This window comes from Malurus melanocephalus, unplaced genomic scaffold, assembly GCF_030028575.1.
Source record: "Malurus melanocephalus ecotype Western Australia unplaced genomic scaffold, MMel_1.1 scaffold_327, whole genome shotgun sequence".
NCBI lineage: Eukaryota > Metazoa > Chordata > Aves > Passeriformes > Maluridae > Malurus > Malurus melanocephalus.
In genome coordinates this window covers 73,423-100,023 of record NW_026623559.1, presented here as the reverse complement: position 1 = coordinate 100,023, position 26,601 = coordinate 73,423, and the positions used below count along the sequence as shown (strand labels likewise).

At 38.6% G+C, this 26,601-nt stretch overlaps 1 protein-coding gene across 1 annotated transcript in view; it reads left to right on the top strand.

Annotated features, from left to right (window-relative positions):
- Window positions 1-26,601, top strand: part of CTNNA3 (catenin alpha 3) — a 335,868-nt gene that overhangs the window by 243,149 nt on the left and 66,118 nt on the right. Inside the window, exons 9-10 of the mRNA XM_057377836.1 lie at window positions 9,546-9,638; window positions 24,286-24,442. Coding sequence (XP_057233819.1) covers window positions 9,546-9,638; window positions 24,286-24,442 — 250 coding nt within the window. The remainder of the gene's footprint in view (window positions 1-9,545; window positions 9,639-24,285; window positions 24,443-26,601) is intronic.

Genomic DNA, 26,601 nt, shown 5'->3' with positions numbered 1-26,601 from the left:
GCTGTAAGCAATGAGACCCTCACGCACACCTGTGTGCAATGTAATAAAGCCTCCGTGTGCGCCTACTCAGCACCGCCCTTGCTCCTCCCCGTTCTGGAAGGTTCGGAGCAGGTCCCCAGTGGTGATGGCTTTGGCTGCGTTTCTGTGCGAGGAGCTTTCAGGGTGAGTGTTGAGGAGCGTTTCGGTCTCTTGGGGGTGGAATCCTGTCGTCTCTGCCGCTGGAATTCCGCCGTTTCGTCCATTGCTATCCCACCGCTTTGGCCCCCGCAGTCCCGCCGTCCCAGCCGCGGGTGCTGAGGGGAGGCGGTGCAGGCAGGGCRGGCCCTTAAACCCAACTACGGCCATGAGTTTTCTGCTTTATTGTCTACTTTGAGATTTTTTTATCTTGTGCAGGCGGGGAACTTTGGTGGCCTTGCTGCCTTAAAGCCTAATTGCGTGCAGCACGAGTTCTAAAATAGCAATCTGTGAGGCGACAACAGGAAACAATACGTTAAATTTTTTTTTTTCCTTGGCGTAGAAAATTTTTAGTCTCAGTTCTTGGAGACGAAATGGCATCAGTTGGGGTGAAGGAGTGCAGTTCAGCAGTGGTGAGGGATAAACAGCCTGGTGTGAGGTGGTGTTTGGGTCACTGTGCTTGATTATTGTACRTTATCCTTGAGCTTAGAGCTGGCTGGGGATGGAGTGTTACAATAATCCTCCTCTTCTTATCACTTTTTTAAAGTTCTCTTGTGTGGAAGTAGGACAAAAATAACTAAAGGTCTTTTCTAAAGGTTGGAGGGAGATACTTGGGTTGGAGAGAGATTCCAGGGGTACTGAAAGAGGGAATTAACTCCTGATAAGTTTTGGAAATGGGACTAGTTTTCTTTCTGAAAAAACGGTACTTGAATTCTTCAGACATATCCGATAGGTTTTCTTGTGTGAGGTGGGAGGGCTTGGTATTGTATATTACATAAGGTGCTTTAGGCTCTGGCCTGCTTTTTTTCACTAAACTTCATCTGCTTTCCGTGGGAAGCCTTTTGAAGTGCTGCATTTCAGATATTACCACAGGCAGAATCTTGAAAGTTGGGTGACATTTTTTTTACCCTTTTGGTGGAATATTTGAATAATGAGTAATAAGAATGTATTAATATATATGTTTGAATCTTGGCTGTGCTTTATAGATGAAAAGGGCCTGAAATTTTGAGTATTCTATTGACAGTTTATTGTATGTGTTGTGTTTTTCTCTGTTTTATTGATGTGCAGGAGATAGAGGGTTTCACTGAGTTCCACTGGTGATGGATGTTTATCAAATCCTGCTGCTTTCAGACAGTTAAGGGCAGTTCATTAATCTGTTTATCGGCTCTTGCGTATTCACTGTTCCCTCAGGAGGTTTGTATTCTGGCAGGAAGTCGTGATCCCTCTTTCTCTTAGATGTTTTAAGGAATTGGCTAATTCTGGGCATGACTGGTGTCCTCTTGCTACAGGGTTAACTACTATCTTATATGCCATGTTTGTTATGAGGCTGAGATAAGGAAAAGGAGAAGATTACATGATAATTGGTTACGTGATTATAGAACTGGATAGCCACTTTCTTGTTTTGAAGACYTTGCTTTCTTCTGCTTTAATATACAGCACACTGCTGGAAAGACCCCTGTTGCTAACACTTCAGCAAATGGTGCTACAGGGGGAGGTTTCATCAAGTAATTTACCTTTAGATTTTTCACTTGCTGTTATGTTTGGGCCCATGCAAGGAGCTTTTTTTCAGCTATCAGAAGCCACTTCACAGTTTTTGCAGTCTGGTTAAGTCTAGTGCTGGTGTGGATTTTTTGGAAAGACTGTTAATGAGACACAGGTCATAACTGTAGGTAGTTTCTGTTTTACTGGTGTCTTCAGTTGCCAGARCAGTGAATATAATATAAATGTGATCTCTGTTCTTGGTTGTAACCAGAGCTCACAGTCTGGAGAGGGAATCCTTAACTGAATTCTTCAAATGTAACTGTGACCTAAAGCAGTGAGAGAAAGCTTAATGAGGCTCTGCATCAAGCCTGACACCTTTATTGAAAAGGAAATGGTTTCTGGAATGTTACTGGGCAGAATTATTCCTTACACATGTGAAGTGTTTGTCTCAGAGTGTGTTTATTTTCTGYTTTTATTTTGGTTGAGGCCCAATTCATCAAGGCAGTCTCCTAGTAGAACTTGTATGAGATAAGACTTGTCTGAGCACTTGGAACTTGAAATAAATCGGCTGCAGTCGATCCACACCAAAACTTAATAATCCAGTCCATGAGTATTTGTATATGCTTTATTAATTAATTACAGAAGCAGTATCTGGGGCATGGTAGGAAACAGTTGACCTTACATAAAACTAAGAGAAGTTTTCATCATTTTTTCCAGGTGGTTGRTAACACCTGAAGAGGCAGTGATAAGCCTCAGGTGTAGCAGGTTGAGCTATTTTGGTCAAATTAGCCGTGGGTTAGGCAGTAATGTAGTATTGGGTAATTCAGTTCTGCAGAAAATGGAAGGAGGTGGAGACAGGGAAAATTAAGAGGAGTGCAAAAGAAACCAAAAGGTGAGTGAAGAAGCTTGCAGGTTTGTAGTTTCCTCCTGTAGTTGAATTAGCAGACTCAACAATCAGTCTGGAACAGTGGAAGGTGCAAAGCTAAAACAAACAGGGGAAGCAACATAATGTATGTTAAATGCATGTTTGAGTAGAGTTTTTCAACTTTTTCCCCACAAAAGTAGAAGGTAATAAAAGGTAAGAGTGTAACTTCTAACCTGAGGTATAACTGCCTCGCTTGATCTGGAAAGAAATTAAGTTTTATTGTAGAAAATGGATTGGAAAACAAGCAACATTGTGATATTACTTTATTGCCCACTGGAGATAAGTTTTCAGTCCACAGGAATGTGTTTTTTCACTATAAAAAAATAYTGTAGTCTATGTAAGTTTTATTAAGCCCATAAAAATGCACATAGTAATCATAAATGCATATAAAAATGCAGCAGTGACTGGAAGACATACATACATCAATGTAGCTTTTTTCCTTGATAAAGTATAGTCATTATTTAATGTTGACCTTTGTAGTTTTTTCATGACTCTTTTTTGTGTGAACAGTCATTTTCCTCTAAAGACTTCTTAAGGCCTCATGAATAAAGCTAGAAGTAGAAACTGAGAACACATAATAAACCTGTAGAAGTTATTTCTATATACCACAAAATTAGAAGCAAAGAATACAGGAGTATATTTTTTCATTTATAGTTTGAAGAGAGCAGGCTAACAGTTATAATCAGGTTACATAGAGTATATAATTTATATTGAAAGCCTTATTGCCTGCCATAATGCTGAAATTCAAATGTTTTTCCTCCGCTCAGTATTCAGTTGCTCTCTTACAAATGAAATGTCTTCTGAATTGTGATTTTTCACARTTGACCTCTAATTCAGTGGATTGCTGGGCTGTTTTTCTGTCCATTTGTGCACTGCCCTCCTTAGRCCTTTTTAATAACCTGCTAGTGCCAGGGAGAATTTATACACRTGGTGAAGTGACAGTATATTTGGTTAGTATTCTTTAGAGGTGTGTGTAACTAGAGCTTGCTTTTGTGGAAAACCAGTAAGTTTCTGTCCTGATATTTATTACATGAGTAATTGTATTACAAATAAGCAAACTGACAGGATCAGTGCTTTAAGCTTTCCAGTAAAGACYGTCTTTGAAATATCGTGACACATAAGTTCAGTTTTTGTGAAATCTGAAGTGTGTTGGTTTTTATTTTAGTAACACTTAGTACCCAGCATGGTACTAAGAATTTCTGTAGGGTTATCAATGGGAGGATTGGGTTGCCAGAGGGCTCTTCACACTAAGCTAAAAAAATCACCAAGGAACACACTTTAGCTTCCTCTGCAGTGTAGTGAAGGACCTGGGTGACTTCAGGTTTGGCAGAGGTTTGASAGGTCTTTCCTCAGTTAAACTGTTTCTTTACAGGAAGTATTTAATGCAAAGAACAAAAAGTCTTCACCTCGAAGCTTTCATGGAATTAACAACTTATTTATCCTTAGTGATTTACAGTATAAGTGAGTTGGGACTTWGGGTAAAATAATGAAAAGAAACTGAGCTTCTAGTGGTGAAGCAAAAGGGATCACATCTAGAGAACATGCTGCTTCATTTGGTACAATTTATAGAGGAAGAATTTAGCTAGTTAGCAGACAATCTGTTCCCAAGCAAATACTTATTTTTGGGAGTTAATGGAGTGAATTTGACTGAAAAAAATCCTTGGGGGTACATTTAATTCTTACTGTGCAGCGTGGACAATAGATCAGCAAAGCTGTTCTTAACTACAAATGAAACAGGTGGTGAGGCAGTGCAGTGATTATTTATTTCTTCAGTGCATAAAAATCTCACTTTTGCATTTGACTTTGCATTTTGTTCTCACCCTGAAGCTAACTCTGAACCAGAATTCATTCCTGAGCTACTGTCATGCATCTTGAAGTCATGGTTGGAATGTCTTTCTCAAGATTATTCTTCTTTTTCAGCCAAATCAACATGATTAGACCCCTTGGTCCTTTCACAGGAAAGGGGCAGTCTCACTTTGCATGTGAGCTTTCACTTGTCCTGAGGATCTTAACGTGTTGGAATCAGTTCCTTTTGTCTACAGAAAGGAAATGAGTTATCTTTATTACTTCCAGCAATAGATGGCTTCAGGCTGTTGAAAATTTTCCCACCTTTCTGGAGATCCACTGRAAGTAATTAGTAACTCTCCAAGATKTTTTTGCCTGTATGCATTTTCTGTTTTGCATTGTAGTACCCAATGAGAGCATTGGGAAATCTGAGGATGAAAGAAGCTTTTAAAGCCTTCATCCTCTGATTGGGGAGAGAATATTAGGATTCCAAGTGTGAATGCACTTGTGTGAGCATAGCCAAGGAAAAAGCCTTCCATCCCAAGCAAGTTTGGACAACAGAGCGAACTTGTTCACGTGTGTTTCTCACAGCCTCTAAAGTGTGTCTTTGGTTGCCTTTCAGTTCTTTGGTAAGAGTAGGAGCTGAAAAAGTTGGGTGAAAATTTCCTGTTGTGCTCTCTCCTAGATACATGAGTCCAAGTAAAGTGTAAATCAAGGCAAGAATATGATTTGTKGAGTTATTTTTTTAACAGTCTATGTGCTATACACAAATCTTACACTACAGGAATTTCTAGCCCAAAAAAAACTGTTGGCTCACCACATGCTAAAGAGAGGAACCTACTCCCCCAATGCAGAGCGGTAAGCCCTCACCCAGTAGTAAAAACACAAAGACCAGTCAAAGTGCCTGTAAGAAGCTTGTTTAACAGCGTCAGGTATAAAAGAAATGTGCATTGACATATCTTCTGTGCACAGTTAATGGGCATCAAAAATTACACTCTTTGATGCCTTCACAATCTAAAAATCCATCWGGCTGATGAAATATTTTATCTACTGCCAGTCCTGCAGTTGCATGCTCAGTTCAAAGTCTTCCTTTCCCACTGCACCTTAATTAGTGTATTAATTGATGTTGCTAAACCTCATCTAGGATGGTTTATTCTCTGTTCTTTGTGTTCTCAAGGAAAAGCTGTGTAACTGCTTTCTTGGTATCTTAAATAGAAAAAGTGATTATGATTTTTTTTTTTTCTGTAAAGTTATGATTTCAATCAGTCCAGCCTACAAGAAAGCTTTGTCTTTGCCCTGACAAACTTTGCTCTTCAGAAGGACAGATATTTTTTGACTGAGAGGAATCATGTCCTTTCATTTTGCAATTCTGTTTGTTTTTGAGGTTGCAGTGTACTTGGTCTTGAAGTCCTTTTAAGGGAAGCTAGTTTCTCCCAGAGAATACAAGAGAAATGTGATGTATTTGTGTAGCTTATACTGCTTAGGGGAATTYATTACTGTAGTGTAATGAAGGTTTCTGAAATTGCAAAAGTCCTTTGAGATGTGTGTGATACTCATGACMGTAAGGTCTTCTCTGAGCTAGGGCTTTATTTTTTCTTATGGATTGTAGTCATTTACTATTGCTGTAACAGCTTGTCCTCCTTATTAAGTCTCAAAAGAGACTTCAGGTTCTCAGATCCCCTTCCTTCTACTTGGAAAAATTACAAGTGTTTGGCTCTTTCCATATGATTTATTTGAATTTTCGGGATTTGTGTTAAGGAGATCTCTTCAGGAGCTGGTGATGAAAATACCGGCAGTGAGTATACTGATGGTTGAGACTGATGCCTTCTCAATCAGGCTRATCTAAAATAGAGGCCAGACAAACTTAAGGGAATGAGAACTGAATGAGAATATATAGCTTTAATATGGGCCTACTGGTACATTAGGGCAGACAAGAGCCTCCTCCTGAGGCTACACCCAAAATGGACAACGAGTTATGAGATCTTCACCTTTTATAAATTCTGCCTTATTTTAACATATTGGGTCTTAATTGTCCAATGGTCATGATGTGAACCACCCCAAACTTGCTCCCCCCTCTGACTCGCTGTTGTTTCCTTATTTTGGGACTCTGAGGCAGCGAGGTGTCCTTGGATTCAGGCTCAAAGAGGGATTGTTTTGTCTAAAGATGGGAGAATGGTAGTTTTAGTGCTGTACTAGAGAAATACAAGAATAYAGACACATGAAAATATAGAAACTAAAAATCCTAAGGCATCAAGGTCATGTTAATGACTTTAAAAGATCTGGATTCTCTTTGTGCGGAATAACTGTGAGCCTCATCACCTGCTGCTGAGACTGAAAGCCCTTTTACTTATGCATGAGATACATGTGGAAAAGGGCTACTTCAGTGCCAGGAGAAGAAAACTCTACCCATTTTCCCACGGAGACAAAAGTCTTAATTGGCATTGATCAGAACGAAAGGCAAAGGTCTAAATTCACTGCTGGCATAGCACTGTAGTATGAATTCCAAATATGCATCAGAAATGTAATGTGTATTTATTCCAAAGTTGCCAATGCTACTTCTTTTAACTTCCTAGATTTTTGAAGTTATTGAATGTAAATAATACAAATCTCTGTTTGCTATTGTAAATGGCCTTATGTGAATTCYTAGTGCTTGTACCTTTGGTTTGCGGCTTGTACTTTGAGAACACTATTCTGAATTGGGCTATCACCAAGGAGTGCTTTAGAGCTGAAGAATCAGGAGGATAAGCATAAGTTSAGAAAAAGTTTTTTCTCTTTTTATTAAAAAAATCCCCCATTGCTGTTGACTTCAAATAAAAGGGAATACTTGTGGATTAAGAGGTCCCTCCCAACCTGAGCATGCTGTGCTGGACAGGAGCCACACYTTTTACCCTTCCAATCTCCCACATGATCTGGTAACACATATAGAATTTGTCCCCAGATCTAATCTGTTGCATAGAGCTATTGGTACCAATTGATCTCGAATTAAATCTCATGGTTTGTACAGTGAATTGGACTACATGATCTCTGGAAAGCTCTTTCATCCTGATTTATTATTCTGTGACTGTGATACAGTTTATATTAAGGACAGTATTTGCACTGAAGTGCTGGAGCCAGTGCAGCTGGGAAACAGGATAAAAAGTTGTCCTATGCCATYTCTGTATCTGCCCTGCTCATCAGGACAGGGACAGAACTGCTTACAGTGGTATCTCACTGATAAACAGGAGCTCCATGTCGCACATGTTTGTAGTGGATTCCAAGAAACACAAGTCAAGTTTTTCTGAAAACTGCAAAATGAATCTGAAAAACCTGAGGAACCTTATGGTATAGAGAAAAACTCTCAGCAGCTTTTTGTTTTTCTCATGGTGGAATGGCTGGCATTGCCTTTTTATTATTTTACCTTTGAATTGTTACTGCTTTAGGCATAGAGGAGTTATTTAATTCAATAATGTTTGCACTGAGTCTTGTAGACTGTTTTATTTTACACAGGTGGTGTAGTAATGAAGTGTAAGTGAACACAGTATTAAATTAGGGATACACAAGCAGCTCAGTGACAGGGCAAAGGAATTGAAATACTCAAATCAATATGAATTACTTGTTGGGATCAGTTGTGAAAACTCCTGACCTTCAAAGAAAAATAATTTTTTTTTTTGAGGGGAGGGAATAGCATATTTTAGGATTGTATTGTGATGATAAGTAATCTGTTGATATTTAATGTGAAAAGTCAGGAAGGAAAGCATAGAACCAAACCCAGTCTTTTCAGATAACTGCCATGGGTTGTTTTTTTAAAGCAGTTACTTCAAATGAAAGAGAATGCTGTGTCAGTGCATTGATGAGAACTGGATTTTTTCAGTCCTAACGATAGGTTTTCATGTGGAGGAGGTAATACATCACATAGGTAGGGAACTAGTGAATTGTATTGGAATACCAGGGCAAGTCGTTTAAACTATTTTTGTGTAGCCACAGGTGTAGTGGAAGGCCTGCATTCCAGATCTCCTCCCCTTCAGAAACTGTCTCAATCTCTTCTGAAATTTCAGTAGGAGTAATAATTAATTTGTCCATGTGCTGACTAATGATGTGTAATTGCTTATATCAATTAAGAGTAGTAAAGGTCTTTGGTAATAGATCATCATTGAACTAGTACTAGTGCCCTAAAATGTTGATCTTTTCACAGCATCTGAACTGCAGGAGCTGTTGTATGAATTTTGGATAACTCCAAAATAACCAAGCCTTTGTGTGTTCATATTTGCAGCACTGCAGAGGTCTAGTTCTCAGGCAGTTTTTGCTTTATGTTAACTTCATAGTGGGTATAGGTAGTACAGTTACTCAGGGAAGGCTGTGGAATGATTTGCATGAGGACTCAGTGTTACTCCAGTAGGATGAAAAGATCTATGGGATCCCAGTATCCCAATCTCCCTTGTGCCTTTGTCAAACCAGTCTCCTATAGCCTCTTGATGTTCAGTTGTAGTGAGATGCTTTTTCTTTCATCCGTTTAAACTTGTGGAGCTGTCAAACATCGTGGAAGAGGCTTTTGCTTTAAAGGAAACTGTTTCTGTGGTATATAGTAGAGTAAAACAGAAATAGATCTATTCTTTCACAGATTTCAGGTTTCCATATATGTTTTCATTGTTAGTTGTGCTATGTGTGCTATATGATATGACCCTTTCAGTAGCAAACCATACCACTAATTAAAAGAATGGTTTGTGGATAGTTTGGGGCAGAAATTACTTTGTGTTCAATTACAGCAAGTGAAGATAAATGTTATTTGAGCTTTAAGGTCTTAGAAGTAAGTTTAAAAAAAAACAAAACTGGAAAAGCTGGTCGTGGATTGAAGGGCTTTGAAAAATTAACGGGCAAAATCACAAGTAATCTTTTGAAGCCTTAGGCTCTTACTTTGAAATTTCCTCCTGTTTTCTAAACACCATTCTGCAGCTGTCACCTGCTGTGCCTAAAGTGGGGTGAGGTCAYAAGATTTCTTGTCACTGTCACCTCTTTCCTCAGCTCTTTTTCCCTCCTGCAGTGTTTCCTCGTTCAAAAACATACTTTGACAAATTATTCTCCCCCTCACCAAAAATGAAGGCTTTCTGGCAGATATGTTTCTTGGCAAGTTTGAAGTCTGTGGAGGAATASTTGTGTACAAGGCTATTTGCTTATTTAAGTTTGTTTATTTATTTTATTTAAGGTTGCCAATCTTGCTTGTTCATTGTCAACAAATGAAGATGGAACAAAAATTGTCCAAATGGCAGCCAATCACATCGAGACTTTGTGCCCACAGGTAGGACTTGTTCAATTAATTTTTATTCTAGTACTCACCATACCCTACACTGTTGTCATGCAACACAAATGTTTAGTTATGCTCCTTTAGTCCAAGTTCACATTCCATTTACACAGCTCAGTGTAGCAAATGGATAAATGCAAATACTTTGGTAATCCCTGTATTTTCTCTGTGGTTAACACAGAAATGGTTAATAGTCTGTATTGATTGGGAGTTCTAAAAAGCTGGAAAAACTGCAATTGCAAAGATATGCTGCTCTGTTTCTGAAATCAAGCCTGATTGAATGAACCTTGTAATGTGAAAAAATGGGAATATTTTACTTTTAAAAAGCAATACCTATTTTGCCCTTTGACTTAAAAGACTTACACAAAAACCAAATCAAGTGGTATGTGAACAGTAAAGTATGAATTCTTCTGATTATCACCAATTTAAAAGCATAAATTTTTGTCTTAAGCAAATGAATAAAAAGGAACAAAGCTACAAGATACACTTTTTTTAAAGATATTAAGTACTAAGACTGTGCTCACTTTGTCATGTTCAGAGTTGCAGTGATATTAAAACTTCTGCAGTTAGATCTTTTAGAGCAGAGATTTTACTGGTCTCTATGAATCTGATCTGTGTTGCAGCCTTGAGGCTGCATCATTTCAAGATCATTAGTTCTTTGAAGAACACTGTAGTTTACACAGTGGCAKAAGTATTCTTACCCTTTTGTGGTAAATGTAGTTGAAATAAAAGATGAAGAGTAAATATTCATACGTTCAATGGCAAGCTTGAGAAGTCCATTTTACGCCTGTTGAATAAATGGAAGTCTTGGAGAAAGAAATTTCTATTAAGGAAATGTAGTGTTCTGAAAATGTCACAAATCAATGTTTTCTGTTGAATAATTCAGTTTCAATGTCTGTTTTTAAAACTTGAAGAGTTTTGTGCTTCACATCGCACTTAGGGKATTTAATGTGTTACTGGATTTGTAAGAAGGCGGATTCTTTCAGCTTCTTTGTTTCTCTAGGGGGTCAGGTGCACTTTTGTAATGGATTATTGTGCAGCCAGATGTAGCTTTTTAATTTAAATTGAAACCTACATATCTGATAACTAGAAACTCCTAAGATCTAATTTTGACTAAAATATTGATTTTTCTCCACAGCCATTTATGTTTCTAGGCTTTTAATTTCCTATAGTAAAATAAAAGTTTCTTGAGTTTCTTTTTTTTTTTAAATTTTGTGTAACCTCAAGGTAAACTGGGGTGAATTAGTTGATGATTAYAGATCTAAAAAGAGAATGTGGAATGCAGATGATAAGATTATATTACTGCTAATGGTGTGCTCATTGTACAGTATGTGCTGCTTTCTAAGATGGGAATAACTGCTCTATGAAAGAAGTTTGCATTTTACCTAAGCAAGAAATAGCAGATTAAGGCTCTTGCATTTTTTCAGTAAATCAGATTATGCCATATCATTTAAAAACCCTCCATAGGGAAAATAATTATCTTTTAAGCTCCCTGTGAGGCATATCAAATAGAGTTCAGAATGGGGAAATTCGCATGCAGAACTCCCCAATTCTCTTAAATCTTCAGAGTGAAAAGGTATTTTATGTGCTTTGAAAAATATTTCTTGAAGAGAAATGTGGTATGGATTGAAATCTGAAATAGTAGAAATAGCGCCTCTTGACCCCATGTGCCCCGAAAAATACCARCCAAAAAAAATCATAGCAACAAAAACAGCATGTACAGAAAACACCTTGGAGTCTTGGTAGTTCTGCAGATTTGACAACAGATTTTGACAAACTTTTAYGGATCACAGGGAAAGGCAGATACAGAATTAGAAAACTCTGGAKGAAAGCCTTCTGTAGGTAAAATGTAAAGGATTGATTCTGAACTCTGTTTTAGTTCTCAAGTGAAATTATTATGAAATATTTTTACCGTTGAAGAAATTAAATAAGATGGGCACTTTTTGGAGCCAATGCAAAGCATGTAAGGATCCTGGAATGTCATGAATGCTTCATGAGAAATTAAAATTAAATCAGTAGTAATAGTTTAAAAAAAAAACTGGTTGCATATGATTTGATGAAGGAAAAATTATTTCTGTTCATGTGACTCACTTTTGGTTGAGAGAATTTACTTGAGTGTTGTCAGCTAAGAAGGGTCTCCAGTGTCACTGTAGTGGGAGCCTGTGTTACTGTCCTGGTGTGCTGACAAAATCTTGACTTTAGTGAAAACACAGGAAAGAAAGAGAAGGAAAAGAATCAACAAAAACAAACAAGCTTTTGATTTTCARCAGCAAGGTTGTAAATCTGTAGAATCGTTTGGTAATACCCATTTTGGGTTTGTTTCCCTTATGTTTTCAGTTCAGTGGGGTGTTTGAAGAAAACTCTGGTCCCTCTAATAATCCTCTGGARTACCTGGTAGATGGTAAAACTGCCAACACAGAGATGGAGAATTATCCTAAATGCGGGAAACCAGAGATTAGCAGATGAGAATCTGGCTTCTAAATTCTTCATAAGTTTTTACATTTTTACAGTCTAATTAGCTTTCAAATTCTGAGTTGATGCATTTGAGAGGAACGACCTTGAGCCTAAAGCTTGGAAAGTTGTATCAAAGTGGTGATCAGAGGTGGCTGGTCTTAAGGCAGCAGCTAAGGTGACCTTCAGCATGTCAGAGGCCTCTTCCTAGAGCCTTTTTATTAGTGTAAGGAGCAGGGAGTTGGGGATATTTTAGAAGACATGTATCTGAAATAGTGAACTTTAGGCTCCCTTCCTTTGAAGGAGCTTGCTGCTAACTACCAGAGTAATTGTGGTGTGGAGTGATTACTGGAACATCATTACTGGAAAGTAAATAAAATGCAGGAAAAATACATGAATGTTCATGATTAAGCCTAATCTTTAGATGGTGATAAAATTTTTTTTGGAAGTCACTTGGTCTCATGGAATATTTTTACCAGAAATTTTAAAGGAGAGGTGTAAACATGCTGGTATAAGCAGAACCCTGGATCTTAGTACTTTGTTGAGTTCTGTTTTTCTCTGAAGTATTGGGAGATAGAAGCCATCTGGTTATAAAGCTATGAGGAGAGAAGCAATTCTGTGTAACATGTAACTAATGAAAAATGAATTACATTTTTGTGTACACTTTTTATGGCACATTCGTGAAGGATTCAGCTGTAATTTTGATTGCCATTTTTTTCTTGCTGCTAGTGGCTTTTAATATTGCCTGGTATGTGATATACCACTAAATATAGAAGGTGATTTTTTGGCTACAGAAGTTTTGTAGAGAAGTCACTGTGGTAGTTCAGGTAACATGGAGGGAGCTATTGGGGTAAGCAAGACGTTGAGCTGATCACTGGGAATCTATTTGTACACATCATGTTTCTGGTCCTTTGAAATACTGATCTGACAGCTGTCTTGAACATTTTGTATTTGGCTTGTCCAGCATAATCCATCTGTTTCTTTAATGCCCACATGACACTGTGGAACTGGCTGCTGTGTTTTGGTATTATAGAGCTGTTTCTCTGTTGACACCCATGTACCTGCAGTGAGGAAAATGGCAAAACCCATTGAGCCTTGCAAGAACCCAGCTCCCGCAGCCTGCCTTTCTTTGAATGTTAATAATTTCAGCACTGTTTTAGTTACGCTTTCTTATCTTGCTAGCAGRCAGCATTGAGCTCATTACATCTTTTAGAATTACGTGAAATTGTCTGTATTTATCAGTAGAATCAGAAATACCATGGAAGCAAGAGCTGAGGGATTGAGGGGATTTTTGGAGGATRTCTGCAGGAGAGATCCAGGCAAAGCATCTCCATTCCAGTCCAGTCACTGCTTGCATTATCTCCTTGTCTGAGTATAATGGTTGCACCTACAGTTCACTGCCAAGTGTCATGGAAGCCTTAAGCATCTTAATAGTGACAGCACTGTGCCCCCACACACAGAAAAATCCAACTTGATGAGCCTTACTGTCCCAAGCAGAGCTTGGGTGTCCTCTGATTGCTTTCTTAGAAAATGATGGTAACTTTGTTCCACTTGATGAGTTTTGCCCAAGCTTTAAATGTGAATGTCTTGTATTTTTTTTCTCAGAATGGAATGCTGTATTTGTGGGTTTTTTTTTGTTAAAAAAATGGAGGAATTTAGCTCTTCCTTTGAGCTTTGTGTTTTGATTTACACTTAAAAATTGTTTAGCCCTTTTTTGTTGATACAGATAAATGGATATTATTTCCTTTTGTGTAATTTTCTAGAAAGGAAGTACTAGCAAGCATTAAAATTCTTGTTCACAAAAATGAGACTTGATAGCTAATCAGTGGGCAGGATCTTTTGGTGTGTTGCATTTTTCGGGTATAGGAGTTTAAGTATGTATTTTATGATGGTGTGGATTTTTGAAACTAGCAATTCCCATTTTCTATATATTTACTCTTTCATGAGCGAGAATCAATCATCCATTTTGTTATTTGCTCTGGCACATTAAATAGTGGGGGACACTGACAAAGATTTTTTTATTAGCCTCATAAAAACTCTTCAATATCACTGTAACAACCACAGTTTCTTCTTCTTGGTTGAACCATTTGTGYGGCAATTCCTTTTATTTGTATTAATACAATTTTCTTCAAATACAGCACAGAAGTAATGGGGGAGCRCATGGTAAATCCCTGAGTTCTCTACCATCTGCTTTACAAGACAGGAAACAGATGTTAATATCCAACAGTATCAGGCTTCCTAGGTATCACTGCCAGCCTTTCAATTGAGAGTTTAATTAAAAGTATATATCCTGCCTTGGTAATGTTATTTCTAAAAGGAAAGCAGAGTTAATCTGGTGAAGTGATGCATTTTCATATGGGTTTTCACCATTTTGGCAAARTTGACACAAAATGCTGCTGAAAGTAATGAGGTGGTTGTAATTAACCCTGAYGTCTATGGTAGACTTCCTGAGCACTCCTAGGTTTGGTTCCTTTTCCTACATCCTGGTTCCACAAGTGTTCTGGTCTGGTTTACAGCATCAGTGCTAGTGAAGATTTCCCTCCCTCCTGGCTCCCAAGCTCTCGTTTGTACCCCTTCCCTCACAGCTCCTCAGTGATCTGGATTAGGTCAGCTGCCCATAGTAGTTTGCTGTGTTTGTTCAGGATGCCTGAACACGGCTTGCCTGGCTCCAGGGCAGGAGTGAGAGCAGTCTAGAGGAGGAGCAGTCGCTGCTTTTTGGTGCAGACTCATGTGACTAATGCCAGCTTGAGCTGACAGTTGCACAGCTTTGGTGAGAGAAGGCAATGTCCAGTGTTAGAGAGCTGTTGTTACTGGTTACYAGGAGACGGTGTGTGGAAAATGTTGTTAGTGTAGTCCTTGGTTGTTGCAGCAATGTGTGATCTGTTGGGATGGGTGGTGCTCTGTACCATCAGAACAGCGCAGTGTTCATGTGAAGGGCAGTCTGCACTAAAGGGACATGTACAAAAACAGCTGTCTGGCTATGTGACAAGGGCTGAGAATGGTGCAAGGAAAAGTCTTTCTCGTATGCTCTAGCATAACATACTGTCACTAGTATTTAGGGATGTTATCTTTGGTTGTGGGAACTGAGATTTGTTAATTTTAAAGGCCAGTAAAACCTATGGCAAGCTTATTGGGATACTACAGAATCCTAGAGCTGTGGAACACCAAAATGTATTGGAAGGCACAGTACTTTATGCTTTTGTGCAAATAGACTTGGGTGTTTGCTTTGGCTTGAACTTCTCCAATAAGCACTTTGAAGGGGAAAAAAAACCCCACTGTTACTCTAAGGTCCCCTGCAAGTTTCATGCTGGCTATGACTGCTTGGTTTTTTTATGATAGTACTTGGAGACAGAATAATTAACTACAAAATGCCTTGRGGGTTTCAGTCTTAACTTTCATCTTCCAGCATCTGTTGTGTTAGAGCAGAATCCTCAAAAAATTCTCACTTTSTACTATTAAACAAAAATACAAACCCTGAATAGGCTCAGCTTTTGTAGCAGTACAGAAGCTGTCCTGCTTTATCTTCTTCTTGCCTCACCTGTGGTCAGTGGACATAAGACATGAGAATGATTTTTTTTTTTTGAAGTTGCTTGAAGGCATTTGCTGTAGATTCGTATTCACCAAAGTGCTATGAATGTTTCATAAACAATTTGTTTTTCCCTTTGCCTTGAAACTTGAAAGTATTTTTCCTGGAAAGGTATTTCTTTTTTCTCACTTCAAGTTCACCCTTTTTATCTGAATTTACAATTTTTTTTGAGATKCCACATTTTGTTGGTGACAGTCCTACAGCAAAATGCCAGGGAATGAAAGAATGGCAGTAAAGCATGGTTATTTGAGACTTGTTGCAGTAAAAAAACCTACTGAGTGAGGAGGAGGGTAGGAAAGCTTAGAGTAGTACAAGACAGCAAAATAATATCACTGTTAAGAGAGGTGTAGTTTTACATGGTTTTTGAAGAGAGGGGTGGACAGCAGTAAAGAGCTGAGAATGTAAATAGCTGTAGCCTGCAGTAATAGAGAGGTGTGGATAGCAGAGGTTCAGAAGGCAACTCATTGCTCTTGTTGAAGCAAGGAGCCAAAGTCATCGATACATGGATCCATCTGATTTGGCTTTATTTTGTGATTTTGTGCATCTCTGGTACCACCTTTACACCTAACCTGGAGATGTTTTCCAGCTGGAATACTGGCAGTATGATGGGGTACTCATGGGTGCTCAGCACCCCGGAGTCACCTGGGGGTGAGATCCTGGATAGTGGGTTATTAGCTAATATAGAAATTACAATTTTAGGTACAGTGGTTTTTTTTTTTTTTTGTTTTTTTTTTTTTTTGGTTGAGTCAAAAAATGCACTTTCAATTCTTGAAATAAACTGGGACATTAGTACAATCTGCCCCCATACCTTTGAATATCTTATCCAAAACCTTTCCTGGGTCGCTTCCTGACACTGTTCAACAAGGCAGAAACAGAAATGTTTGTTTATTCTCATTATGTGAGTTTCAGCAGTGTAACATAAGCAAAGGGAAAGTAACTGAAATTACTGTTCCACACAGATCATGCACCTGCTACCTGTCCAGAAAAAGCCCAACATGTTTTGGGGTCTGACTCCTTCACTTGTCAGGTCAAGTGAGTAAGTTGTGGAAGGAAAATGCTGTTGCATGGGTTTAAGAATCTGCCTTTAAATGTTCAGTTTTTTCTGTTGTTTCCAAAAAATAGAGACTGTCCACCCGAATGTAAATACTGACTATTTAACTGCATTTTCAGGTCTTTTGCGCTTTTGTGACATTTGAAACTAAAATAATTGGAGTGTTTTTGTTTTTTTTTTTTTTCTTAAAGCTAACTTCGTGGGCCTTTTCTGTAGAAGGGTTCCAAATGCATTCAGGAATGTTTGTGTAGTCCCTATATAAAACCAAAAAGGAGGTGTGTACAGGGGTAGGAGGAGCGTTGGAGGACTGCTTGGTGTGTGTGGGTTTGGTTTTGTTCATGAAGAGTGTGTCATGCCTCTCAGCAGCCCTATACTATGTTGGAAAGTTTGTTTTTGAGTGAAATTACCCAATTTGTCTTATTAAAATACAAAAAAAATTGTCTATCACTGGCAGCCACTGCCCAGAAATCGGGAGGTAAAGCCATGCAGGATTTTGTTTAATTTTTTGCTCTGTATCAGATCAATAATGTTTGTAGAATTGCTGGCTTATCCCCTTCCCCTCAATTCTGTTTGTTTATCAGGAATTGCTTTCCCTTTGTGCTCTTAATTTAGTCACCAGTTCCTTGACCCTAATAACCATGTAGAAGTTATGTCTTCCCTTAGTGGTTGATATCACAAAGGCCTTCGTTAGATTTGAAAGTGAGGGAATATAACTTTGTTCACTGATTTTTTGGGGGGGGGCTTAAAGTTGCCTCACCGTCTCAGAACAAGCAAACCCACCTATAACTTCTAAAACTTATTACCAAGCATAGTCGATTACACTGTTAAACCAGGTGCCTTCACTGAGATCTCTCCTTCCTACTTTAAATTGTGGGAAAGGAGAAAGAATTAGAATCTTAGAGTAAGTTGTTTAAATACAGTTGTGCCAAAATAGAGATTGCAAATAGCACTTTGAAATTCTATCTTGGATCATAATTTGTATTAATTGTTTTCATCACTGCATTTGGCATTTTAGGGATTGCTGAGTTCTTATTGCATCAGATCCTTGTTGGATTTTTGAGTCTGTCTGAAGCAAYAGGTGTTTTAATCTTGAGCATAATGTGAAACCCTCTGCTCATGTACCACCTGYACAYSTAACTCCTCRTGACTATCAGTACTGGATAATGCTKCTGAGAGRGCATTTCCAGGGRTGTTGTGAGAGAGAAGGGGRCTGTGGATGGAAATTCTCCTATGTTTGGAAAGGAATGAAAGTTTCTTGTGGAAGTACAATGTTGCTYTGTCTTGATATATCACTTTTGATACAAGATGAAACAATCTCCTTTATCTCTGCATGTACTTMCAACGGTTTTCAGTGGGGGTAGATTTCACCTTTTGAATTCACAGAACAATTAAAGTTGATTTTATTAACAAATACAGCCAGCAATTTATTTACTCTTGGAATGCACTTAGCCYTTGGGTAGAATGTGTCTGTACTGTTGAGAGGTATTATCAACATGACCTCAATTTTATTTATTTATACTGACTGAAATATATTTTATGGTTAAATACGTTGTATACAAGATACTCAGCTTTCAAAGCTTTTAAATTGTTATGGATTTTTTATATCTGTGTTACTGTAATAGCTTTATATGGCAGATGCCAAAGCAACAGTCACATACCCTTGCACCTTTTTACCATTAGAGTGGATTTTTTTTTGCTTCCAAGTTTTTTTGGGTTAGTAGTTAATACATACGCTTTTTTGCAGAGTTTGGGCATATCTGGGTATTTAAGCTTCCCCACTGTGTTAAGAGAAATAGAAGACACAGCTTGACAGAAATGAGTTCCCTAYGATTTTGTGTTAAAAGAACAAAAATAGCAGACTGCCAGAATGTTTCTGTGGTTTCTTTAGTAGGACCCTTGTGTCCTAGTAGTAACCTARGAAATCCTATGTCATGATGTTGCTGCATTCTGCTTGCATTTCTATTACCTCTCTTCCTGGGGGAGTGAGTCACTCTTGCCCCAGAAGGAATTGATGTCAGTAAGTAAATTATTTATCATAGAATTTTTCTGTAACTGCATTGCACAACAGTAGATCAGGTTGGAAGGGACTTTGGGATGTCCACAGCCTTTTGCTCTCGTGGCTGTTTCAGTGTTGAGTTATGAATTGAACTCTGTACCTTTCTCTAAACTTTGACCAGTCACGTGTTGAAAATGTCCAAGGGCAGAGAGTGCACAAACTCTTTGGGCAGCTTGTTCCACAGCTGGACAGACATTGGTGTGAAATTACTCTTGTGTGCTTCTGTGTTGTCGTCAGCTCCTCCCTCAGTTTGTGACTGCTATCAGAATATTCTTCTCCTGGGCATGGCTGTGAAGAGYCTGTCTGTGCCATTTTGGTAATCTCATAAGTGTTGAGGAGCYGCTCTTGGGGCCCTCTGAAGCCACCTTTAACTCAAGCTGTACGAGCTCCCTCCTGTCTCCCTCCTTGCAGGTTAAGAGCTCCAGCCCATAATGATCTTGGCAGCTTTCTGCTCATTGTGACTTACTTAYTGTTGACTCTCTTGTATCAGAGAGCCCATAACTGGACATGTGGACACAGTTTTCTAGGTGTGATCCAGCAAGTGTCACCTCTTACTCTGCTCTGCCATGGCCTTTGAGCCCGCTGTGCTGTCAGCTTGCATTGGGGAGCTCTGCTGACACTGAGCAGGGTGTCAGGTCCTTTTCCAGACGAGCTGCCCCCCAGCTAGCTGCTTCCCAGGCTGTGTCATGATGAGTGAGTACTTCCACCTCACCTGCGTGGTTTTTAGATCATTTCTGAAAGAAGGAAGAAAAATCTCAGATTCTCTTGGATCAAAACCAGCTGGACATGAGTTTTCCCCTTACGGTCCCAATACTGCAATTTCTTTTGTGATGCAGCATGAGGTGCGTAGTTTAGTAACAACTTGGAAAAAATCCACCTTGTAAAAGCTCAGAAACCCTTTTTTTTGTATTTTGTTGTGTTATGTATGTACATACATCAATTAATCTTGTTAAGGTAAGCTTAGAAACTGGTCACATTACATAAATTAATTGGGATCAGTGTAAGATACACAAAATAGTTCTGATTTTRAATGAAGACCTGAGTTCTGGTCTCTAGAAATGACAGTCTCAAATAACACATTGATGTACTGTTCACCTTAAATATTATCATCCTGTTATACTTCCTTCAGCAATAAAATACAGAGCTCCAAAGTTTCACCCTCCTGTAGCAAAACTCTTGTCGAGTTCTAAATGGTGTTAGCCTGGGGTGAGCTCTTTCAGTTTGCAGTAGTAGCTCACACTRGGGCAGAACTGACCCTTCTATTCTTGGAGATAAATTTCTCAAGTATATTTGAGAAATATTTGACTGAACTTGTCTCTGCTGTTACTGTGGAAGTTGATGTATTTGCCCACTTAATTTTGCTGGAAATTAATCTGCTGGATGTGCAGATGAATGTAAAGCTGGGTGGCCAGTTCCTGTTCCTCTGCAAAAAAAAAAGATAATCGCCAAACAAAACTCAAGCTATTAACCAATATATTTTCCTTGCTTTGGTTAGAGGGGCTAACAATTTTCAGCATTCTGAATGTCCTTATATTTAATTTCTARGAAATTTCTAGTTTTCTTCTGCCGTGGTTACTGCCATAAATGACCTTTACCATTGCTTTTTTCCTTGTTTTATTTAATTGAAAGACTGTATAAGTGTTCTCTGGTAATGTTAATCCAACCCTGTATATGCACTTTTTACTCTCGGGTTGTCTCCTTTTGCCTGACCTTGGGTTGGATGATTCATCCTTCCCTAAAGGCACCATCTCCTAGAACACTGCTTCCCTGCCTCGTGTGCCCGCATGTCTGTTGTCTCCAAGTTGTTACATCTACAGTAAYGAAGTAACTGTGCCATGGTCATAATCTGTGTGAACAGTGGCCAGGTGTGGGCTTGTGGGGTTGTTGTGGTCCTGGTTTTTTGTTTTTCCACCCCCATATGCCCTGTTTTTGCAAATTACAGGAGTGTATTCCTATAAACTGTGTGTGCTGTGYATGCTTCAAATTTCATCTGAACCTGTGTTTTTATGTAGCAACCAGTTGTTCAGAAGTTAGATAGTGGAAGGAAGGAWTAACTTAGTGTTACTGTTTCACATTGTCCCCAAGCGTCTCTCAGCTTGGGTAATCACTGCTCTGTTAAACTTCAGAGACYAGTTTTCATTTGATGGAATGTATAGAGGATGGTGTATTCTGGACTGATGAGGACATGTGGATGTTATTGCTGTACAATTAATAATAGCAGATGCTSTCCTTACCTAACATCTGCTCACAAGTCCAAGGATTTATGTGAAAGCTGTCAATTTAACTTCTAGTGAACTGCCCAAGCAGTGAACAGGACAAGTAGTAGCTTTATGGTAACCTGAACTGAGATTTGTGTGCAGAAATACTAATGGGGAAAAAGTAATAATGGAATTTGGGCAGCCTAATATGCTGTAATAAGGTAGAATAAGGCTATATTTAATAAGCCAGCAACAAATGTTAACCTTGTTCTAGATCAGGAAGCAGTGATTAAACAGGGACTTCTGATGAGTTTTGCTCTCATTGTTTCTGAAGGCCAGTTCAGATGATAAATCTATACCATGAATGATGGTTGGAGTGAGGTAGAAAAGCTAATAAACTTCATGAAGCCTAAAAAACTGGCTAAGATTTTTTTCAACCTTCTCTCTTGTTGGGGGGACTGGGAGTGTCTTGATGCGAAGTTTTTCTTCTCCTGTTTTGATTTTTTTTCTTCTTTTTACGGGAGAAGAGGGTTTGAAGTCTCCAGCTTACTTATGTGTGTCTTAAAGTTTCTTAGGCCAKATTGAGAGTCCCCAGTCTGAACCATGCATGCTGTGGATCATGGCTTTGAGACAGTTCCAGATAGAACAGAGCTCCCAGCAGAGCTGTGCTCAGACCCACTTCAGTAGCCTTGCTTGGCTCACGAGTCTCGTACCTTGACATGATTCAGGCATGACAAAGATGTGTGGTCTGTAGTGTGCTCTGCAACTTGGGTATGATGGGATTTTGATTTCATTGCTGTCTATCTGAATTGCCATATGGGATGTTTTTCTGTGAGTTGGTTCCATACTTGTGGAAGCAGTGTTTATCCAGAGTGCAATTAAGTTTTTTCTTAACAGGATATTAAATATTAGAGCAATTTAGCAGGGGAACCATAAGGAATGGTTTCAGTTTAATATTTAATTCAGGATTAGCTGCCTTTGTGTGGCATGAACTGATTTAACTTGGAGCTGTAAGTTTGTTGGGAGAAGCAAGCCTTAGGTAAATGCTCTGGTTTGTGTTATTGAGGTGATTAGAGGGGATCGTTTGCAGTCCTTGTGTAGTCTCAGCCCATCACATGTGCCTGTGCAGTCTGTGTGCTGTTAGATAAAGGTGCCTGCCTGCCTGGGCTGGACTTACTGCAGTTACTGAAGGTTTTTGGACTTTATTTCTAGGGCCATCTCTATCACGAGTCATCAGGATTTCTAAATGCACCATTTAATAAAGTTGGCTACATTCTGTAACAGTTTTGGTGATCTTCCTTAGCAGTTTACCTCTTCACTGCATCTGGCAAGACAAAAGCTGTTAGTTTTAATCTTTGGCAAGATAAAAGATGCTGGTTCTGATACTGAAACAGCTTTTTGCATTCATTGTTACTTTTAGCAGAGCAACCTGGTAAATCTACCAAAACCAAGATGAAAAATGCAGTAAGAAAAAGACTATTGTATTCAACCAGAAATAGGGTTTGACTTTGAGATAATATCTAATTAGAGGCTTAAACAGAAAAGTTAAAAATTACCTGTTTAGTATTTCGGTCTTGATGGACACATTTTAAAACCTAAACTAGTTAGTGTGATGAATCAAAACAGGATCAATGTGACCTAAGAATTATTGAGGTGAAATTTTGAGCCCCTGGCTTAGAAAATTGATTCTGTGAAATTGGATCAAGCGTGACAGGAATGAAAACAGTCACAGCCTCAACTCCTGTAAATTTCTTACTTTTTTAAAAGAGTGTTGGGGAAGCTGCTGTAGTGCCAAACAGAAATGGGCTTTTATATATTGCACTGAATGTAGAAAGTTATGTATCTTTGCTATTGCTATTGAAATGGAGAAACTGGAGGTGATTTCTTGTGTGCAGTTGTCCAGGGATTGGGACTGAATCGAGTTTCTGCGTGTGGTTTGCATCTGAATAGAATATATGATTTGGACAGAAGTACATGTGTTGCTTGCTTGAAACCTGCTTTCCAATGTTTTCAAACATTTACWGTTATAATGAGTATTTTTTTCCAATTCTAACTTGCATCCCCGTTTTTCTGAAAATGTCCCCCAGTCTRTAGATGGTGCCAGTTTAATGCCAGCCTTGATGCCTTTTGTCCCTGGCAGTATTAGAGCTTCTGCTTTTCCTGTACTATAACAATTGTTTGTTACTAAGTCACGAGCCTGGCTGACCAAAATGGGGAAGGCAGAATTCTTGATACTGCACCAGCATATTCTGGTCTATTAAGGTATCTTGCAGTCTTTTTATGACTTTTTCCAGGACCAACATACAATTCAAACAGTTTCTTCCTTTTTTAGAAACAGAAAGCTAACTTGTAATATATTTTATGTGGGGTGTTSRTTTTAKTCTTCTTTTCCTGTTGCATTTCCTGTGTTTTTAATTCTCTCCCATGCTCAACTAGGTMATATTGTTTTTATTCTTCCCATTTTTGTTTTATGTGGTGTTTTGTTGTCTTGATTCTCCCCTTGATAAATAAGCAGTATTCAGAAGGGGAAAGAAGGTAAGTGCCGTGTTAATGTTTAGCTTGTACCTGGCTTTCATGTTAATTTAATTAAAAAATGTTTATGAATATAACATCAATAAATTTCCACATTGGGAAAAAACCTCTCTAGCTAATTGACTGAAGAAGTATCTGTAGGAATAATTGCTTTAAGATCCAGTGTTTGCATCTTCAATTAGTCTTTGCTGAAAGAGATGGAATATACCTTCTTGATGGTARTATAGTTTCTGTTCTCAGTCTGAACTGATTTAGCATTGTCAGTCTACTGCTTTTATCTGGATGTAGTATGTGTTATATCCTGTGCCTTTGATCCTAAGAGACACCTGTTGGCCTGGCAAAACCTCCCATTTTACATGGCAGAGGCTGATATTCTCTCTTGCAGTGGAGATGCTCCATAATAAGCTCTTGATGTTAAGGAGTTTGCACTCAAAACTGAAGTGATGATGTTTACTGTACTGGTAAGTGTGTGTGGGTAAAAACCTCCCTGTGATTGGTATCTTGCGAACTGGGAGAGTATGAGTTCTCCAAATAAAAACAAAATATTGGGATTTTGCTCTCCTATTCCATCAGCTGCTTAATTTATGAAGCTAAAATGGAAGTTGGCTGAAGCAACATCTGACTGATATTTCTCCTTGAGTACAAAACCAAAAACTGGGCAAAGCTTTTGCTTGGAGAACAGGAATGCTGCTCTACAATGTTAAGTAAAACGGAAGGTTTGATTTCTGAAGAAGTAATTATTTAGTTGGTTTTGTCTATTTTTGGTACAGGTTATTAATGCTGCTTTAGCTCTTGCTGCCAGACCAAAAAGTCAAGTTGTGAAAAATAACATGGAGATGTATAGGAGTGCATGGGAGAGTCACATCCGTGTTCTTACYGAAGCTGTGGATGATATAACAAGTATTGATGATTTCCTTGCTGTATCAGGTATGACATTCTAATTATTCTTTTACATGCTTTGCAAACTTTTCATYACTTTTCAGTAGGAAACCAGTCAAAGGTGAGGATTTTATAAGGATTTGTGAAGCCATTGGTCCTTTTCAAAACGTCCCCACGCAGTGGATATTCCTGCTGTGCACGGTGTAGAGCTGGGTGTCGGTCACTGGAGCTGACCAGGTGGATGTGACAGGGCTACATTTATTCATCCTCACAGCTTCATTTTCCTCTTCAGTTTCAAATCCTTTCTGCAGCTGTGAGAAGTCTCCAAGGAGAGCAAGTGCATATCCCTGTACATACACCTTAAACAAGAGGTTCTTGTGATACCCTGTGTTCCAGTTACTGTGGAATGGACAGTAGAATTTCTGGAATTCTCAGTGTCGCAGGTGTATTTGTCACACAAAATGTACTTACACATCTCTTCAGTGAAGAGACCTCGGGTAATAAACTGTATTTACTGAAGCAGTGAGTGTCCTCAGCATTTAAAAGAAGATAGAAAACAGTTGTTTCACTTTTTGCAGTTTGAAGATCCCAGCTGGGAGGCAAAATTCTGCCCTCACTGATGAAAAGCATTCAGCAAAGCATTTCAGTTGTACATTGCCTGGTTTTTGTGTTGCTCCTGCTAAAATACACCTTTATATGCATACTTTAGAAATCTTTAATTGCGAAGCAAATGTAAATTTTATGATTCCACTCTTTTGATTCCTCTTCAAGTAGCATAACACAGAAAGGAAGGAAAAACATGTATTTGTGAAATGTGGTTTCATTTCTGTGTGTCTGTATGGTTAGTGGGCCCTGTCCTTGCCCGTTTCTCTCGGGGCATGTCCTTCAGGATTAGTTCCGTTTGTCAGGACTGTTAGTGCAGTAATAGGAAGCATTGGTAGTTCTGCAGATGTCCGTAGTCTGAGAGTGAAGTCAGAGCTAAGTTCACATTCCCACGCTGTGCTTTGCTCATTAAATATGAGGGTGGACTCTTGCCTCAGAGGGGACAGAGCCTTGGGTATTTCATTGCTCTAAAGCCTGTTTTGGGTATCTTGAAAACCATTTGGGTATCTTTGCTCTGGGGACTGGAAACTGCTGGCGTGGTTTCTATCGTGTTTATGATCAGATGTGGATATTACAGTGCAAAAAGCATGACCAGTGATGGCTGTTCAGGCCCTTTGTGGGTCTGCTGATGAGGGACAACACAGACTTCTTCTCTGGGCAGGGAAATTCTCCTGGCTTTGTATGGTCAGCTGCTGTACCTGGCAAGTGACTTAGCTCTGAGAGTAGAAGAATTTACTGTAAGTACTGTGGGCCTGATTATTCCCAGAGYTGCTCTCCTGCCTGTATCTTCAGCATCTTAGTACAGAAAAGCATAACCTGAGAATTGTTTTCTCCCTGTGTAAGTTAGCTTTTAGTGTAAGTGGATTATGAACCTGCCTGTTGCTTATAATGTGAATCTTACCTGTTTCTGAAATTTTCTGAAATTTGTGCAGGTATTGGTAGAGCTGTTAATAAAGAGATGAAACCATTCAAATGCTAATAAATAAAATACATGAATCTCTTCAAAACTCAGGAGATTTTGTAGTAGGTTAAAATTCTTCTGTCAAATTTATTGATCTATAGGTTTATTTTTATCTATATAGTTATGATTCATTGAAATAGCACACTTTAGATTTTTTTTTACCGAAATTTCTGGGACTTGAAGAATAAAATTAGGTATTTCAATAATTTTTTTTAAAAATCTATCATGGGTAGCTGCTCATTTCAGAGAAGACTCCTGGCTTTTAAATGTATTTTACATTCTTTGGTTGAACAGTTGAATGATTGACAATATTTCAAAGTAAGTAAATGCAGGAGCTGTAATTCAGGCAGCACCAATGTGTTAGGTCTACATGTCATGAGGTCCAAAAAAGGTAAATGTTCCTGTATTTGCTTTTTAACTGTGTGGCACATCTTCTGTAAGCTTTGGTAGAACCCTTTGGCCYATGTTAATTGAATTTGTTTAAACTTCAAGTGTCATGCTTGTTCTAAAGTGATCTGCTGAGATGATGTTTCTTTATGGCAGTGTCACCTTGCTTTGGGAAGATTACTTTTAATTAGCTCATGTACAAAGAAATTATTAAGAGTAAGTGTAAGGAACAGTGCAAGACCAGCCACTCCTGGTC